The sequence below is a fragment of the Bacidia gigantensis genome (assembly GCF_019456465.1).
Source record: "Bacidia gigantensis strain McMullin 20006 chromosome Unknown contig_249, whole genome shotgun sequence".
In the NCBI taxonomy this organism is placed as follows: Eukaryota; Fungi; Ascomycota; class Lecanoromycetes; order Lecanorales; family Ramalinaceae; genus Bacidia; species Bacidia gigantensis.
Window position 1 is genome coordinate 388,604 of NW_025408603.1, and position 16,649 is coordinate 405,252.

Sequence of the window (16,649 nt, forward strand, 5' to 3'; positions counted from 1 at the left end):
CCATGTTTCGCTTTGTAAGTCTGATTGTCTGCAAACGATGTGTCAGAAGAACTCTGCTAATTGATGACGTGTCCACAGGCATTCAACCAGCATAAAACGCTCGATGTTGTACGTTTGCCCCTCTTGCCAATTCCTTCGTCTGCCTTCCCTATGAGCTTCAACGACATGAATAGGTCATATAAAATGCCATTCCCATTTTCAAGAAGACGATTAAGCTATCCTTGAGCCGAATTCTCCCTCACCATCCTCAACTGCCAGCGATCCCCCTCTTTTCCCCTTACTATATCTCCTCTCTTCGTCTTCCCCTCATTCAGCCCTTTTCAATCAGGCTATGTCTCGCTACACACTCTTCTTCCGACAGTCCCGTCTGCAAATCGCCATATCTACCATCTGCCTCCCATCAGTCTAGCCAATGCTAAGAGGAGCCCGAATAGATCACCCTCTTTCACCGCCCCTCCTTGCCCTCCTCCGTCCGCGCCGCTACGCTATTGAAGCAATTGAGTGCCCAAGCTTCCGAGACAGCCACTGAAGATCAAGCGACCGGGCATGGAGCCCAGAATAAGGTACAAAGAAGCGTAAGTTCCTTTCGTGCTGCAGTACTTCTACTTGGTTTGGGAGGGAGGACAGTGGAAGGGAGGTCATTGCTTTAATTCGTGGCTTTGAGTGAACAATAATGGACATGAATCCGTCAAGAATGTTTTGGTGCACGCTTATGAAGGAGGCTGGCAACACTTATATGACGTGGCGCTAACGGGGGCGTTAAGAAATACCAGAAGCTTGCAATGAGAAAAGCTTGAGGACGAACACTACTGACAAGATCTTACCCGTAGGCATTCGAGCTCGACATTAGAGAGGACAAGCCTACCACCGACCAGGTAAAGACGATATTAGAGTATCTACCTGATGTAAAGGGCTCGGAGTTGGTCGAGGGCGCGAAAACAAAGGATGATGCGATCAGGTTGGCTGGCGAAGATGGTGGTGGAAAGGGTTTTAGAATGCCAGTGGTGCGTGATAAAGATTCCTTGGGCTTGTCAAGGCCCGTGGCTCTGGACTTTTTCTGGAATGTGCGACTGATATAAATTGGGACAGATTGTAGATTGGAACAAAGGACAAGCTGGTGGGTAGCATGTATTCGGACCATTGTACCGAATTCAACGGCTGATCGGATGTAGTGATTGGCGACAACGAGAGCGAAATTCTGAAGATGATAGGGCAATTGCCCAAGGAAACGAAAGTTTAGAGGCGTGAAGTTCTGCCAATTACAAAGATACTAGCAGCAGGCCGACCTGTAAGATTTCTCATTTCCTCCAATTTTCATGCCAGGAGTGCTGATCATAACGAGAGTCTTTATGAATGATGACTCCCCATTCCGCGTGCCAACGAGGCACCAAGGGAGATATGTCGGAATACGCGTTTCGATTAATAAGGACAACAAAGTCGCTTGTCTACGTAAAACAGTTCGTAAGTTTGTATGAGCCATCTAAAGATCGCTCATGCGGCGTTCTATGTCACTACCAAGCTTCTTTGTGGAAGGCCAGAGGCAGCTTCAGGCTTTGATTGCCCTGCAGGATTGCAAACAGGGCACGGCCATGTTCATCCCAAGGACGAAGTCGCACATCACACGGCATGCTCCAGATTCCTTGATTATTGTATCCAGCTACGATACAAACCTAGCAATGATAATGGCGCTGCAGGGAAGTGAAGTATATGTCGTGGCCATTTATGTGTTGAGTGGGCGGTGGCGGCAGATTGCGATCATTTGCTCAAAGATGCCAACACTTTTGCCTCAATTCATCCTTAGACTATCACCATCACCTTTTGGTGTCGTGGGGACTTTGCTTGTACTACGATTGACACTTGTATTGGTGCCCCGCGATCAAATTCTGTCGGGGTAGAGAAGTGTCGAATGAGTGAATGGCACCTTCCCAACTCTGATTTGTTGACAAGCAGCGTCCTTTCCCCCTCACCCTGTACACCACAGACCATTCCACTCCGTTTTCCAGATGTCCACTTATCGAGCTTTGCTCGATGTTGCTGTTTGACGAAGGCCCATCATTGCTTCTTGCGCCTACGCTTGTTATCATATAGGAGCAAACAATGGCAGACGCTGCGAACATGGCTTCAACGACGCCCAAACCCACCGCGACAGTACCACATCGCCAGGAAGCACCACAAGCTCCTATCCCAGAAGAGCTCATGGTCGAGACTTTTCCAGGAAACGGAGCAGTGCTTCCCGACAACCCAGGCCTAGCTCTCTTCTCTACCAATAGTGGACAGCGAGCAAAACGTAAGAATTACCTGGGGCAGCCAAGGCAAATCAGATCCGATCGCCGAGATTCCATCATCAACAAGGCGACGAGCCTGCGAGAACAATATGCTGAGCTGTGTATCAGTATCACCGCAAGTGATCTCAAAGATCCAGGTCTCCTTCAGAAGTACTATGACAATTTTGACATTCATTTTTACAGTCCTAAATTTCTGTTTGATTTGCTCAGCTATATTGTCAAGACCAACGAATTCTGCAGAGACGAGCGAGCGGCCGAGGTTGATCGAATCTCTCGCTGGTGGATCGCACAATACCCAGAAGCCTTTGACCTGTTCGAGTCGGATCACCAATGGTTCGACCTCTTTCCTGGCGATGATTTTATTCAGCAGCACGGGTTTCCGTTCCTTTGGGATACATTCTGGAGGATCGCCAGCATCAAGGAAGCAGAAAGTAAGTTCTCAACATCTTCAATTGCTTAGCTGACATTTGAGAGCAGCAGTTGCTAGGACAATGGGGAACGTGTCTACAGATATTGAGCCAAAGCCAGCAGAAAGGGGCACAAGAGCCAAGCAAGACCGTCTTCAGATTATTATCCCTCCTCCACGCCCTAGACGCTTGTCAGCCCCTCAGCAACCACATTCTGTTGAAGCCATGCGAGCGCCAGTTCGGGTTCCGCCTGTTCCTAATCCGGCTGCATTGTATGGAACACTTCAAACAAGGAACCCCTCAGGTGGTGTCTATCCATCTGACGGAAGCCTTCCATCCAGCATCTCAGGTCAACGCGTCGGGTCACACGGTTCAGGGCCTCATCCTCCTGTCTTCATGGCCAGTCAATCGCCAGTGATCTATCAACCATTCGGCGGACCTCCTACCGGATATATAGGCTCACCTGCAACTCCGGTCAGCGGGCGCTACGAAGGTTCAAGGATTCCGGAACATCCCCCTCCAAAGCGTGGAAGGCACACTCATAGCGATTCTATCCAGGATACCTGGAACTCTGAATACGGTGCATACCCTCGAGTTATTGAACGGTCCAACCCAATTCGTCATAGCAATCCTCCAGGTTCACGTTTTTCGCCAGCAAGCATTCCGCGCGAATTTCCTCCAGGTCCAAGCAAAGGGCAACGAACCAACCAGAAACGGCCGTCTTTTAGTTCGGAGACTTATGAACGCCCCTCTCGATATAGAGGTGACATGAACCGCCCAACAAATGGCATGCAGCTTGACTATCGACCGCCTCAACGACCTGGTCGCACGGCTTCCTTTAGCCAAGGCCACCAACAAAAGGCTTATGATCCTCCTGTCCATGGTTTTGATGGTATTGAGAACGTTCGTAATATGCCGGGCTTAGACGAGGATTGGCCGGCGCCTTCTGCTCTCAACCCTTTTGCTATAGCAGAAGTTCAGGAGGGCAGCTCCACATTTGCACCAGTTATCGGTAATACAATGTCGACAACCCCTACTCGCCAAAAATATCTGCGGCGAGGGGATAGATCTTCTCAAAAATCTCCAACAAAGTCACTTCGTCTGAAGTCATCGCGTGATACATTCATTCACAGCCAATTTCCGAGCTCTCGAGGTAGCCCAGAGAAATCTACCAACCATGACGCGTCAGTAGAACGTAAGTTGTGGATTGGTAAAATTCCTCCGCAGATGCGTCGGGGCGAGCTATTGAGCGTGCTCGCACACATACCCGGTTTTATCGACGTGATGGAGCCTCGTTCGACCAGTACTGGTACACGTCGCTGGACATTCGCAGAGTGAGTCGATCGTCATATTTTTGCCCCCGATGTTATATTTGCTTTGACTGACAGGCTTTCAACCAAGGTTTGCGACTCAGGAAGATCGAGACTTAATTTTTGAACAATCAGACCGAAATAATTTCACCAGCTGCGAGTTTATCATGAATTTGCCTAGGCCACGAGGTTTCGGTAGGTATTCTAGGCCTTACCCTTACTCAGACAAGTCACAACGTGAGATAGAAGAGCAGCCCCATAAGCTTCAAGAGGCTTATGACAATACTGAGAGCATAACAAACAAACAATCTGTAAAGACTCAAAAGCGACCTCAGAATGCACGGTCGTCACAAGATTCTGTCCAGCAGGAAGCGGTGCCGAAAAGCTATGACATTGAGGTGGGGGTCGACACGGCTTCATCTCAGGCCCGACATGTTCACCACAATGCAGGCGTTGGGGAGAGTCTTGCATCGGCCTCGTTGAAAAGCAGTGACGGTCCGCCGCAGTCCACACAAGATAGTCTCGAAGCTACAAAACAAGGTCCTTCGATGCCGGCAGTCAAAGGCAAGAAGTCAAACGAACAACCGACGGCTAAACCATTGAAAGAAGGTAAAACTCGATCCAATGCAGCGACTGAAACCACCGACGCACCCAAAGGAGCTCAAGCTCGTCCACTTGACATTAAAGGCACTTCTACAGATTTTCCCCCTTTGTCCAAACTCATCAAACCAGCTATTCCCCTCGTGCCCATCGCATCCAAACCTGTGCAGAAAAGCAAGTCTTTCGCCCAAATCGTTGGCCCAACGAAGTCCCCAGTCAGTAGCAGCACTCAGAATGCGCCAAAAGCCGACGACAGTGTGAAAGTAAGCGAAATAATCGAGACAAAAGTTGAAGGAGAACCGAGTGTCGCAGAGGACAAGGTTCAAGACGAAGCCAAGAACAACTCCGCACCATTGCAAACTCCAACTGCACTGGTCGAGAAGCCTGAGGGAGCGGAATCCGTACATCATGAGGGTGCCACAAGTCAGTCTGCCGGAGACATCGAATTGGACGACACCAAACGAACGCCTTCAGTTCAACATGCTCCCCTGGCGTCAAGGGATCAACTTCGTGAAGAGATATCATCAGATGTTGCGCAAACGAAGACACCCAAAACGCCCAAACTAAGCGTCAATACACCACATGCGGTCGTTCCTTCAACACCAGACCAGCTTTCTCAAGAGGATTCCCAACCAATGACCCGTGACTTGAGTAGGACGTTGGATACAGGGGGAAGCTTCTCTCCTGGCCAAGGAGTGTCAACCGAAATGACCACATTTGAGCAATCACCTACAGCTGATGACAAGTCGGACAACAACGTAGCATCGAATATCCAGAAGAACGATCAATCTGACGAAGCCCTGAATGCAAACGCTCTTCGGACTCGCTTAGAAGATGCAGCGCGTCGTGAGAAGGCCGTGCAAATGGCGGTCAAAGAAAAGAACACTGAAGCTTCCGTGCAGCCAACTTCTACAAAGCCGCAGGAGAGTTCCACAGAAGTCCCAACGCTGGAGATCCCCAAGTCAAATGCATCCACAATTCAGTCACCCCCGCCCGAAAGCCCTTTGAAAGAAGCTTCACATCTGATAGAGGCGCAAACAGAAAGCTTAATCAAAGCCCAAAAGCCTTTGACCCCTATTGCTGGGCCTGGGCCGACTCATAAGAAGAAACACCGATCTCGGGTCACTACACCCAGCAAAAAGTCTTTGTCATCTAGCAACGTCCCACCACCAGAGTCCAAGACATTAGCATCCGCTTCATCAGCTGAGGCAACCGCAAAGAGCCAATATCCAAGCATGACGGTGAGATCCTAGATGATACATTCTTCCTATTTGGTGTATTCGAGGAAACGCTAACATTCATGCAGAGTGATCGAGTCACCGTTGTGTCCCTTCCTGTCCAAGACAAGCCGAAAGCCTTGCGCGACAACTCATCCCTTGATGATCGCGGACAAGTGACTCCCCGGAGTGACTCGCTGGTTGACCAACTCCATAGCTTTTTCGAGCAGCGCAAACGTAAAGATGATGACCCGCTCCTTTTACAAGGTCAGCGAGAGTCCGGCACCAAGCTGTTCATATGTCAGCAACCCGAACTTCTAACTGCGTATACAGACAATATCTCGCTTGCTCAACGGATCGCTCACAAACCTAGTCCGCCAGCCATCGGAGATGCTAAGCACCAGCCAAGCGGTAAAGGCCTCCCTGTCTCTCGGTGATGATGTCACTGCGACTAATAGGTTATAGGTCCCAGCCAGACCTCTGCCGGCTGTATGAAATATGACGATCAACGATTTCAGAAACATGTCGCTACTACGCTTCGTATGGAGTACATTCTTCGCAAAATGGTTACCTGGACCGAAGTGTATACAGAAGAAGCGAATTGTGCTCGCGGATTACTCGATGAATCTCCACTGCGAAGAATTGACAACCTTCATGCAGAAGCCAGTTTGAGACAATTTGTTCGCTACAATGCAGATCATTCCCAGTGGGTGGAAAACCTACCATCTCGTTGGATCTTTGACCGAGAGATGGCTGAGCGGATCACCCAACATTATAAGTGGCTTAAGGCCGTGCTCTACAATTATCGTACAATCTTTGATGAAGCGCACAAAGCGGGAGTGAATCCTTCCTGGTGTACTTCTGAGGATCTGTGCCGAGAAGCGAATGATCTTCTTGAACAGAAACCGCGCCAGAATTTCTTGCAATACGACGAAACGAAATGGTTGGTAGACTGGAATGTTGACGCGCTAGGATTTGCAAATAGACAGAGTGACGGTGGATTGCGGCCCAATACTGGACCATTACCAGTTCTCTCGCGCCTCGCTGAAATTCTAGCTTTACCTCCGCATAATGATGGCTCTGGACCCCCGAACAAAATGAGTAAAGCCCAGAGCGCCCGCCTCTATCCACTTGAGATAGCCTTTCTTTTCGAAAAAAGCCAGCGAGTTCCAGGTGCAAATAGCGGCGACAATGGGGAAACAAAATCCAGCAAAATTTCCCTGACGTCTAGCAGTGCCCTGGAGATGAGCTTCCAAGAATGGCAACAAGATTTCGAAGCAGATGAGACGCAGCGACTCAAAGAACAGATACTTATGAAACATTCTCACGCAGAGTTTTTATCCAAAGGTATAGAGCTGAACAACAAGCCTGTAGCTGGAGGAAATGACAAGCTTATCCGGGAAACGAATGTTAAGTCAAAGAGAAAGCTCACGGCATCCAAAGTATCCCAGAAATCGGATCCAAATGACTCCTCTCAACTCTCAAATACGACGCCAAATACAGCCGAAGACGCAGCATTACCGCAGCACGGTCACTCGAGCTCTGACGAGACGCTGAGAAACGCATCACCTCCAGAATCTCCTGCAGATCCTAGTGCCCGAGGTTTTCGGCCCCTTTCCCAGCGACCAGGCATCAACATCCAGAAAGAAATAATGAGGGAATATGCCGCGAAGGCTGGCAACATCTGTGCTGACGAAGCAACATTGGAGACAATGATATTGGCTGTCCAACCAATGAGGCAGAAAATGGAGAGAAAACATCCGGAGAAGTTGAAGAATTACGATGACAAAGTGGAAGCCTTCAGGAAAGCATCAACAACAGCAGAGATAGATTATTCCTCGAAAGAGATGGTAGCGGCCTTTCAAGAGGTATCAGGAATGCCAATGCCACCGAGTGAGCCAAGTTTCAAGAAGTGGTCCATGAACTTATTGGATGATGTCGATCATCCGGAGCCGCTGACCCTTGAGGGATGGATTCCTCAACACAATTTGCACACGGGTGATAACGTACTGTATGATTCATTTGCTGAGCCGGAGAAAGCTCGGCTTCGGCAAGCCATGCGAGAGGAATTAGAGGAACGCGGGTGGTGGTTCACCGTCAAGGACGAGTTCTTGTACCGAACCAGTAGCCAGCTATTTTCTAGAACGGACATTGACCAATGGATGTTCAATGAAGCTATTGAGTTACAATTAAAAGGAGCTAAAGAGAATCCTCACGGTCACTTCAACTTGTGGGATGAAGCGTGCATTCCTACCTTATCTCCATGGGGGTTCGTCGACAAATCAAATGCCGCCAAAATGATCAAGGAGAGATTGGCAGTATTAAAAGTGCATGAGGAACAATTCAAAGAGTGGCTACTGCAACTCCAGGAGCAATTTCCACCTCAGGAAAACTTGGTCACTAAGGAATCGAAGGGCAAGGGCAAGGCTCCTCTCACACCCCCAACCGAGGCTGACACTCCGGCTTCTCCTACAGCTATGGCTCTTGGTGGGAATAAAGATGCCTGGGGTGTTCCCACTGGCGAGACGGAATGGGGTATGGGCGGGAAGAAGGGGAAAGGCAAGGGGAAGAAGGCGTGACTTGGGCCTGAAATGGCAACACTTCATGCCGACAACATGGAATCCTTCTTACTGGCTGAGATGTCGCTCTCTTCTGCGAGTGGACGCAGAGTATTCGCCTTCTTCCTCGAACGGCCGCCGCAAAGGAGACCCGCAGCAGTCGTTTAGGAGTAGAGATAGGGAGCATGGTATTGGATGTATGGGGTTGGAGAGATAGGGTGATTGGGAAGGCGGCGCATGTTACATATATCTCCGAGGCTTGTGAGACTGACCGGTGAAGGTGACGGTGTGAGGCCAAGGCGTATCTACTATAAGTCGGGAACTTTGTGCTTGAGAATAAATACGCCAGTACTGTACGTAAGACGCCTGGGATTGTATGTTCTGTGGATGGTTTCGTGTAATTCATTGATTGCATTTCCGAAAGCTAGCTGGCTTGCTTGACATTTTGCCTTTGCTTTTTCCATCTCTCGTATCGTAAACAGACATTGCTGCATTACTCACTCCCTTGCCTACCGCCCATGAAGCCGCATTTATATTCTTGTGAAAGAAGAAAAGGAAAGGAGAAGAAAACCTGCGTCAAGCAGAACGAGCCTTGAAAGCGTAATTGAACAGCACACGGCAAGAATCGGTACCGGAGCAGAGTAAAGCATCCTGAGAAGGTGACTTGTGGGGTGATTGAAAGCAAACTTGTGCCCAAATAGATTAGAAGATTGTTCCAAATGAGGCGTCTGTAGGAACGTTCTTGCGTGGGCTGCCTGGTGCTGCTTTCTGCGTGTTTTGGTTGCGGTGTCTGCTCGCTTTGCATCAGCCTCAGGAACGATATTACGTTGAATGATGAGAAGATTAGGTGCCTGGGGGGAAGGGGGGAGCTATACTTGAAAGTAAACCCCACGAACAGACTCTTGCCCATCTGATCGTCCCGATCTGCCATCTGCTCCAGTGCAGCCTGCTTGTCATGAACCTCCTTATACTTCGCCATATCCGCCTCGTTGCTGAAATCGTCGAAGTAGCCGGCGTCGGTCTCGCCCTCGAGCTCGGGCACGAAGGGTGCGCGCTGTTCCCTTAGATGCTGCCAGTCCACTTCGGCGAAATAGACGTGCTTGTAGATCTCCTGAATGTTCTTGAAGCGGGATTTCTTGGCTGAGATGCACCGCTTGATCAGATCCCATGTGCGCGGGGAGAGGAAGTAGTTGCGGTCTTCAAATTCGGGCTCGCGAAGAACTTGTCCCCAGTTCTTGAGGTTCGTCCAGGTTTCGTCAATTGTGCTGCCGGCGAATGGTGGGTAGCCTGCCAGAGCTTCATAGAGCATGCAGCCCAGTGACCAATAGTCGACTGTGAAGTCGTATTTTTCACCGCGAAGCACCTCCGGGGCCATATAGTCTGGCGAACCCACGATAGACTTCGCGTAATTGACCTCGCGGTCGCGAAGGTGACGGTACCCTTCGCGACGCTCGGCCGCGCTACGTTTTTCCATGCCGAAGGGGACGGACATTTCGCCGACTTTCTCGAGCTTGACGCGCATGGATTCGAACTTTTGGGGGGAGAGCATGCCGGCTGCGAGGCCGAAGTCTGTCAGCTTCACGTGCCCGGTTGCGTCGATGAGGAAATTTTCTGGCTTGAGGTCCCGGTGGATGTAGCCGAGCTGGTGGAGGGCGTCTATGCAGCAGAACATTTCTGCGATGTAGAAACGGGCGTGACGATTGTGGAGAACACCGGTATTGTTGAGCAAAGTGCGAAAGTCACCCCCTGGAACGTACTCCTGGTACACTCGTTAGCATTCTAGATGGAGTAGAAAATAGGGACTTTGTCGTACCATAGCCAGATAGATGCTTTTCTCATCTTGAAATGCATAAAGTAGCTTGACCAGCCATTCACTCTTCGCGGCCGTCAATATGTCTCTCTCAGTCAGGATGTGTCTGACTTCGTCCAGCTTGAATAGCAATTTCTTGCTCATGACTTTTAACGCACAGACTTCTCTGGTGTCTTTCTTTGCTGCTAGATAGACCTGCCCGTATCCACCTTGACCAACTTGAGTGAGAGTTTGGAAATCTCCATGCTTTAGTCTTGTGCGTCGCTTTCGTAGATTTGCTCGCTCTCGCCCTAAATATTTGTTTTTCGCTACCTGGTATTCTTCTTCATTTGTCCCTGGTGGAAGAGGATATTGCTGATGGAACATAGCTTGTCTACCCTGACGGTGATGGACATAATTCAAGAGATCAAAGTAATAGTCGAGGAAATCTGACGCATATCAGCAGTATTCTCTGGACTTTGCAGTGGTAGAACTTACATAGCTGGGTGACGTTCGCGAGCCGCTTGACTTTCGGTTGTTGGCATCGCTCCAACTCTTCTGAAGTCAAGCCACGGGCCGGTTGAGATCTTGTTCGCGAGTCATCTCGGCTCTGGTAAAGTTCCTGCCGAGATATCGCTGCTGGAGTTGGTGTGCCAGGTTTAGGTGACCTGAAGCCTGGCGGCGTATTCTCTTTTCCTGACTTCTTCAATGGACTCCCTGGGGCAAAGCTCGATTCTGGACCATAGCTAATGTCCGCCAGACTCTCGTCAAACGCTTGTCTTCCAGCTTTATTTGGCGAATTTGGTGCAAGTTGCTGTCTAGCTTTGATTGGGCTGGTAGGGCCAAGTTTCATCGCACTATCGAAAGCATTGGGTAGTTCAGTAGCTCCTGGAGGTAGCCGACTCTTGCTTGGGCTGCCCTGTGGTGTTGCATATGGAGACGTGAAGCCTGCACTGGTGGGCGTATGGGGCCCAGTATCGTAGATTTCGTTACCAGAACGAGTATGAAGTAGAGGGGGTGGCATTGGTAGCGAGAAATCGGGCTTGCCCTTCATGGGCGACGTGGAGGGAGTGACGGCAGTCATAGCGACTTTTCAGGATATGTGTAATGACAAGGGACGAGTCAGATATGGAAAGGCGTTGACACACCACGGAACGTAGGTTTGGACTAGTCAGGTCTGTGTTTTTATTCCCTCTCACCAATGAAAGATTTCGAGGTCATTTGCAAAGCTCTTGAAGCAGAATATAATGGGCCTGGCATCATTGAGATGTCATATGCATGTCATGCGGTAGCTTGACGCCAATAGGAAGGATCGAAATGTAAATTTTGGCCGTTGACGGGTGAACCACCGCCAAGCCGCGCTAGTATTCTCCACTCCTTCAAGCCCCTTTTCACTTTCCTAACTTTCTCTATGATCCAGAACGATCGTCCATACAATCACAAAATGTATACTCAAAGCCTGCGTGCCAGGACAATGGAGAGGTCCGATGTTTGGAATTACACCCACAACATTACCGCAAGTCTCCTGCAGTGAAGCCCGTCAGTCGCATCCATCAGCACCGTGCCATGCGTATAGCCCCAGTGAGCCTCTTTTGCTATGTTGAAGTATACGATGCTCCGAATTCGTCTGCATTTCAGCTCATCGGGCATATCCGTTACCATTTGCCATAATAGATGGGCGTGTGAATTCCTATACAATTGACCGTTCGGCTGCAATAGCCTACCTTTGCAATCCTCAAGCCCCTCTTTCTCAATCCAGGTTTCCACCACCACCCTCAGTATGAGGAAGCTGATCCTGCGCCAACTTTTGTTGAGATGCCTGCATTTCTAAATTCCCACCACGATCTCTTGATGGCGGAGACGCTTCCCTAGCGCGTCACGCTATGCATTCAGATTGTATGTCTGCAACACCGTCCTGTTGCTCTCAGACGCGATGGTCCATTCTTAACTTTTCCTCAGCGTCAATTTGAAGATTCAGACTTTGTGATTCCATTGGCAAGTTTCCGTTGTCCTCTGTTGTAGCTGCAGGAAACATGTTTTACAGCCATGAAAGTGAGTGGAAGCCAGCTTTTCACAACCATACGCGTTGACACTGAGATGCAGTCCTTACGTCCCGGAGGAGTGGACTTGCAACGGTTTGGTGGGTGACAACTGGTCTAACAATCGAAGCTTCGCCTTCCTAAGTCAATCCAGGCTTGCTGCCACTATAAGCTCCACCCCTGGCCTCAAGAAACTGAATCGCAAGGCGATATTTGAGGTCAATATACCCAAGACATGCGAAATTGTAATACATCCCGAGGCACCGATGGCTTTAAGACTACAAAGCAACCTATTGTACGTGACAAGCACCAGTAACATTTGCCAAATTGACACGTCTCAGGTACGGCATCTCTCGCATCTACTCACAGCAGGGAACCTACGTGCTTTCAGACGCTCAACTCGCTCAAGCCAACATGCGAGCCTTACTCAAAGCTGTCCGAACATCTGAACTTGACCCAAAGGCCGGCAAAGCACGGTAATGATCTCTTCCGGAAGACGAGCTGTATCTGACGAGGTTAGGCCGGAACAACTCATATTGGAAGATGATCCTGCCTTTTTCGCCGATCTAGTACTACCAGATATTGATCTAGACCTCTCCGTGCTAGACTTCTCGACGGACAGATCACCGCACCCTTCCAGCATTTTGTCAGCACATTCGCATAGATCAAGCCAAACGAGCGGCGAAGGATCCGTGCAAGGTTTGATTTTGCCCTCTTCGGGGTCAGGAGGCGCTGGCGGCTTTCAGCTCCCTAGTGAACATGGCAGCTCTGTGCAACGGAACGAAAGATTGGCCCGGCTTCTAGATGATGATGGCGATGCTTTCAATATTGACCCCGGATTTAGCATTGATGCGGAAGGTAATGTAGTCGAAGAACCTTTTGGTGGAAGTGTGATTGAAACCGGGCCGGTAAGGGCGAGAAGTGATGCGGCCGCTCGAGGGCAAGTGAGGTCACAACGTGGAGATTTTCAACCGCAAGACCAAGCTGGAGTAAGTCTTGTGTTTTCTAGGAAATGGTATATGACTAAACTTTACGCAAGGCGACGCCTATGGATATGGACTTCGACATGCCGTTGTTCGATGATCAGCAAATAATCCTTCCGGATGCTGAACCTTTCCCTTCAATGCGACCAGTAGATCCTGCGATCCCTGGCCAGGGGACTTCTTCTGCTCAGCCACAGGAAGAAGAAGAATATTCTGAGACTGCTGAAGCTCCCATTCGCCAACGTCGAAAAAAGGCACGTCCTTTAGCCCTAGACCAGAGGATGGAACTTCGGAATGCCGATCTAGCCAGCTGGAAGGACGACTATCTGACCAACATGATAGAAGCTACTCGTGCCCGACTTCAGCATCGTGCTGTTTCTCTAGCAAAGAAGAACGCTGCTCAATGGATTACCGGCATAGGTATTGGTGGTGTCGGTGCAGCGATCGGCACATCAAACCTACCGGGTCCTCTCCACATCTTCGCTGGAGATCCATTGATGGACATGCTTCTCGGTCCGATATCAGATAGAGGTGGGCGCAAACGGCGTCTTAGTGAGGTCAGCGAAGCCGACGTCAGCAGCGAAACCCAACGTCGACGTATGCGGGAAGGCGACGCAGAGATCGGTCTTGGAGACGATGGAAATTTTTTCCAAAATGACGATCTAGGCCTCCACTCAAGCGAAGTACGTTTTCCTTCGCCCTGCGGTTCATCCAGTCCGCGCTCGTGCTATACAGCTGACATCGCCGATAACAGGCACCCGAAATTGGCCGCCACGCCCCGACACCATTAGCAGACGACCCAAGCTTTCCCTGGAACACTACTGCCTCAGCCCTTGCATCCCGACATGGTTCCTCCATCGCTCACAGCCACGTCCCCTCCAATATAGGTGGTTTCCCCTCCAGCGCCGGCGGAACTGCCCCACCAACTACTTTACCTCTCCGTCAGGGCAGCCATATCCCGACCGCCAGCCCATTAATCGGACGTGGGAGCCACCGATTCAGTAGCCTCAAGCTACCCTCCGACGATGGCAACGGTGAGCTCGACCTAGGTGCCGGCGGGTTCCCTTCCGATGACGCTATTGGCGGCATGGGGGCCGAGTATGATGATTTCGAACTCCATGGTCCAGCGGCGGGTGTGGGCACGCAGACCCAGATGCAGAGTCAGTGGTTGAGAGACACCTTGGACCGCGAGGCGGCGAATTTTCTGGAGTTTGTAAGGGAGGCGACTACTACCGGCAAAGGCGAGGATGATGACGATGAGCTTACGGCAGAAGAGCCTGGAGAAGGGCAGGGGAGTATTGACTTTGAAAAGCTCTTGCCGCCGGACCAGCATAGTACTGTTGTCGCAGCGCAGGCATTCCATCATGTGCTTGCTCTTGCGACGATGGGGAATCTCGATGTGCAGCAGGCAGCACCGTTTGGGCCGATCAAAATGAAGGTCGCAGAAGTCACAAATCTTGGTAGTGAACAGGCAATGGAGTTCGAGATTGAGGCTTGAGATTCTGTTTTATTCTGCTGGTGGTTCAGTGTCGAAACGCAATATCGTTCGAAGAGAGATGTTGCCATGTTGCTGAAGGACGTTCATTGAAGAGGAGGCCGTGGGTCGGAAGAAGGAGGGATCTTTTGCTATTTGAAGGGACATTTGCTGATCTTACCAACCGCCTTGTTGAGCATCGTGCTGGGACAGGGGAAGAAGGAGACAAAGGATACCATTTGCTTGACATTTGCTGCATTTGAAAGCGGGAAAGATACCCAGAGGATATACCTCGTTGCTATGTACTTTGGCTGTCGATTAGTTACAATAGAAAGATCGACTTGCTATGGACAATCCGTGTATGTTGGTGGTGTGAAGCAACAGGGCCCTTGTCCAAAGCATTTGAAGCCTTCGGAGTGATGCTCCTGCGGATCATGGCTTCATCGCTCTCTGTGCGATCCTTAAGTGGTATGGTCATTGCGCGTTAGCTGATGGCCGATTCGTGGACAGTGCCCGATCCTGTGACTCGTGTTCCTCTCAACTTATGGCAGATGATTGTGGGATGGAGGGCGCAGCAATAGAGATTCTATTGTCGCGTAGACAGCATACTTGAACCTCCAGAGACTTGAAAGGCTTCGGTAGACGTCCGACGGCAAACGGTTCCACGAGCGTCCCTTGTGCTGCTCTTAGAGTATGTCGCGATGACTGGCGCAAGTGAGTCCACCTCGGATCTCCGCGTGTCTCTTTGAATATGGAGGCACAACCTCGAAACCGACTTTCCACTCACAGCTCTCCCACTTCCCTTGATTGCTCATCACCCATCTCAGGCGGCACAAACCCCTCCTCCCCCGCCAACCTCGCCCCCTCGATCTCCTCCTCCGTCACCCCCTCCCACTCCCCCATATCCAACCACCCAATCCTCGCCCTATCTCCAAACCCTCCAAACCAATACACCCCCGTGACCACCACCCTCCCCCACCAACTCTCATGAATATCGCTCCCCGGCGTCCAAATCACCTCCTTATGCCTCTCCAAAAAGCATTCTTGCACCTTATACTGCTCCACCTCCTCCTTCGGTATGTGCTCAATATACCCCTGCAGGGAGAACCGTGGTAAGTTCGCCGGCGAATAGAGATAAGGATCGTTTGTTGGAGGACGATTTGCGGGGGGATCCAGCGCAGGGAGAGAGAGACGTTGGAGCCGCGCAGAGTGTTGAGGTAGGGTGTTGCGATTGAGACGGCTAGGATGGTGGGGTGGTAGGGGTGTGGTGGGCAGGGCGCGTAGTATTCCATCAGCCCGATTGGGGAACCGGAGAGGGCGACGGGGGGAGGGTGTCTGTGCGGGTTGTGGGGTGTGGAGGGTTGGAAGACTGTGGAGAGGGTTGCAAGGGTGGAGAGGTTGAGGATTCGACGTGCGAGAATGGTGGATTCGTGGAGGGTGGGGATTTGGTATTGGGGGAATGGGTGCTGTTGTGGCGAGGGCGGGGTGGTGAGGGCTTGGGTGGAGGGGAGGAGGGAGAGGATGAGGGGTAGGTGGGTAGATGGTAGCATATTCACAAAGCGTAGACGATATGAAGGTGGCTCAGGTGGGATAGTAATGCAGATTCGACGAGGTGAAGAAAAGTTGTGATGCCATTGATACAGAGTGATAAGGCGAGGACGGGAATTCTGACGCTAACAACATCGACCAGGAAGTCGAGCTGGAGATAGAGCAGCAAATGGAATAAACATCCATTGTGATATCCAGAAGCCCATCGTTCAGATCACAAATTCCACAATTGCCACCAGGCACCATTCAAGGCATTTCAGACTGGAGAACAAAAGCCGTCAGACAAGACAAATCGCAGAACTTCGGTCTTGGCATCTTGCTGACTCACCTCCCCAACCAATTCGCTAGCGCAACTCCTCCGCACGATCAGAGGCAAAGTCGTCCATCAAGAAGATCACCATCTCCATCACTACAGCGCACGTCTTTCAGGTAAGTCCTT

The 16,649-nt window shown here is 50.5% G+C and overlaps 4 protein-coding genes across 4 annotated transcripts; 3 read left to right on the forward strand and 1 right to left on the reverse strand.

The window, feature by feature from the left end:
* Positions 1 to 2: 2 nt before the first annotated feature.
* KY384_006381 (uncharacterized protein) lies at positions 3 to 1,079 on the forward strand (the record flags this gene model as incomplete). Its single annotated transcript, XM_044814877.1, has 4 exons — positions 3 to 14; positions 79 to 108; positions 435 to 575; positions 831 to 1,079. 4 exons carry the CDS (start codon positions 3 to 5, stop codon positions 1,077 to 1,079), a joined length of 432 nt encoding a protein of 143 aa, XP_044667977.1.
* Positions 1,080 to 2,097: 1,018 nt separating this feature from the next.
* KY384_006382 (uncharacterized protein) lies at positions 2,098 to 8,398 on the forward strand (the record flags this gene model as incomplete). Its single annotated transcript, XM_044814878.1, has 5 exons — positions 2,098 to 2,716; positions 2,763 to 4,026; positions 4,094 to 5,843; positions 5,909 to 6,230; positions 6,285 to 8,398. 5 exons carry the CDS (start codon positions 2,098 to 2,100, stop codon positions 8,396 to 8,398), a joined length of 6,069 nt encoding a protein of 2,022 aa, XP_044667978.1.
* Positions 8,399 to 9,079: 681 nt separating this feature from the next.
* Positions 9,080 to 11,250, reverse strand: KY384_006383 (uncharacterized protein; the record flags this gene model as incomplete). The annotated part of the gene is made up of 4 exons (XM_044814879.1): positions 9,080 to 9,167; positions 9,253 to 10,136; positions 10,191 to 10,615; positions 10,665 to 11,250. The coding sequence occupies 4 exons, from the start codon at positions 11,248 to 11,250 to the stop codon at positions 9,080 to 9,082; spliced, it is 1,983 nt and encodes a 660-aa protein (XP_044667979.1).
* A 949-nt stretch (positions 11,251 to 12,199) lies between these two features.
* Positions 12,200 to 14,686, forward strand: KY384_006384 (uncharacterized protein; the record flags this gene model as incomplete). Its single annotated transcript, XM_044814880.1, has 7 exons — positions 12,200 to 12,218; positions 12,270 to 12,306; positions 12,360 to 12,500; positions 12,547 to 12,681; positions 12,726 to 13,194; positions 13,245 to 13,871; positions 13,943 to 14,686. The coding sequence occupies 7 exons, from the start codon at positions 12,200 to 12,202 to the stop codon at positions 14,684 to 14,686; spliced, it is 2,172 nt and encodes a 723-aa protein (XP_044667980.1).
* Between the last annotated feature and the right edge of the window lie 1,963 nt (positions 14,687 to 16,649).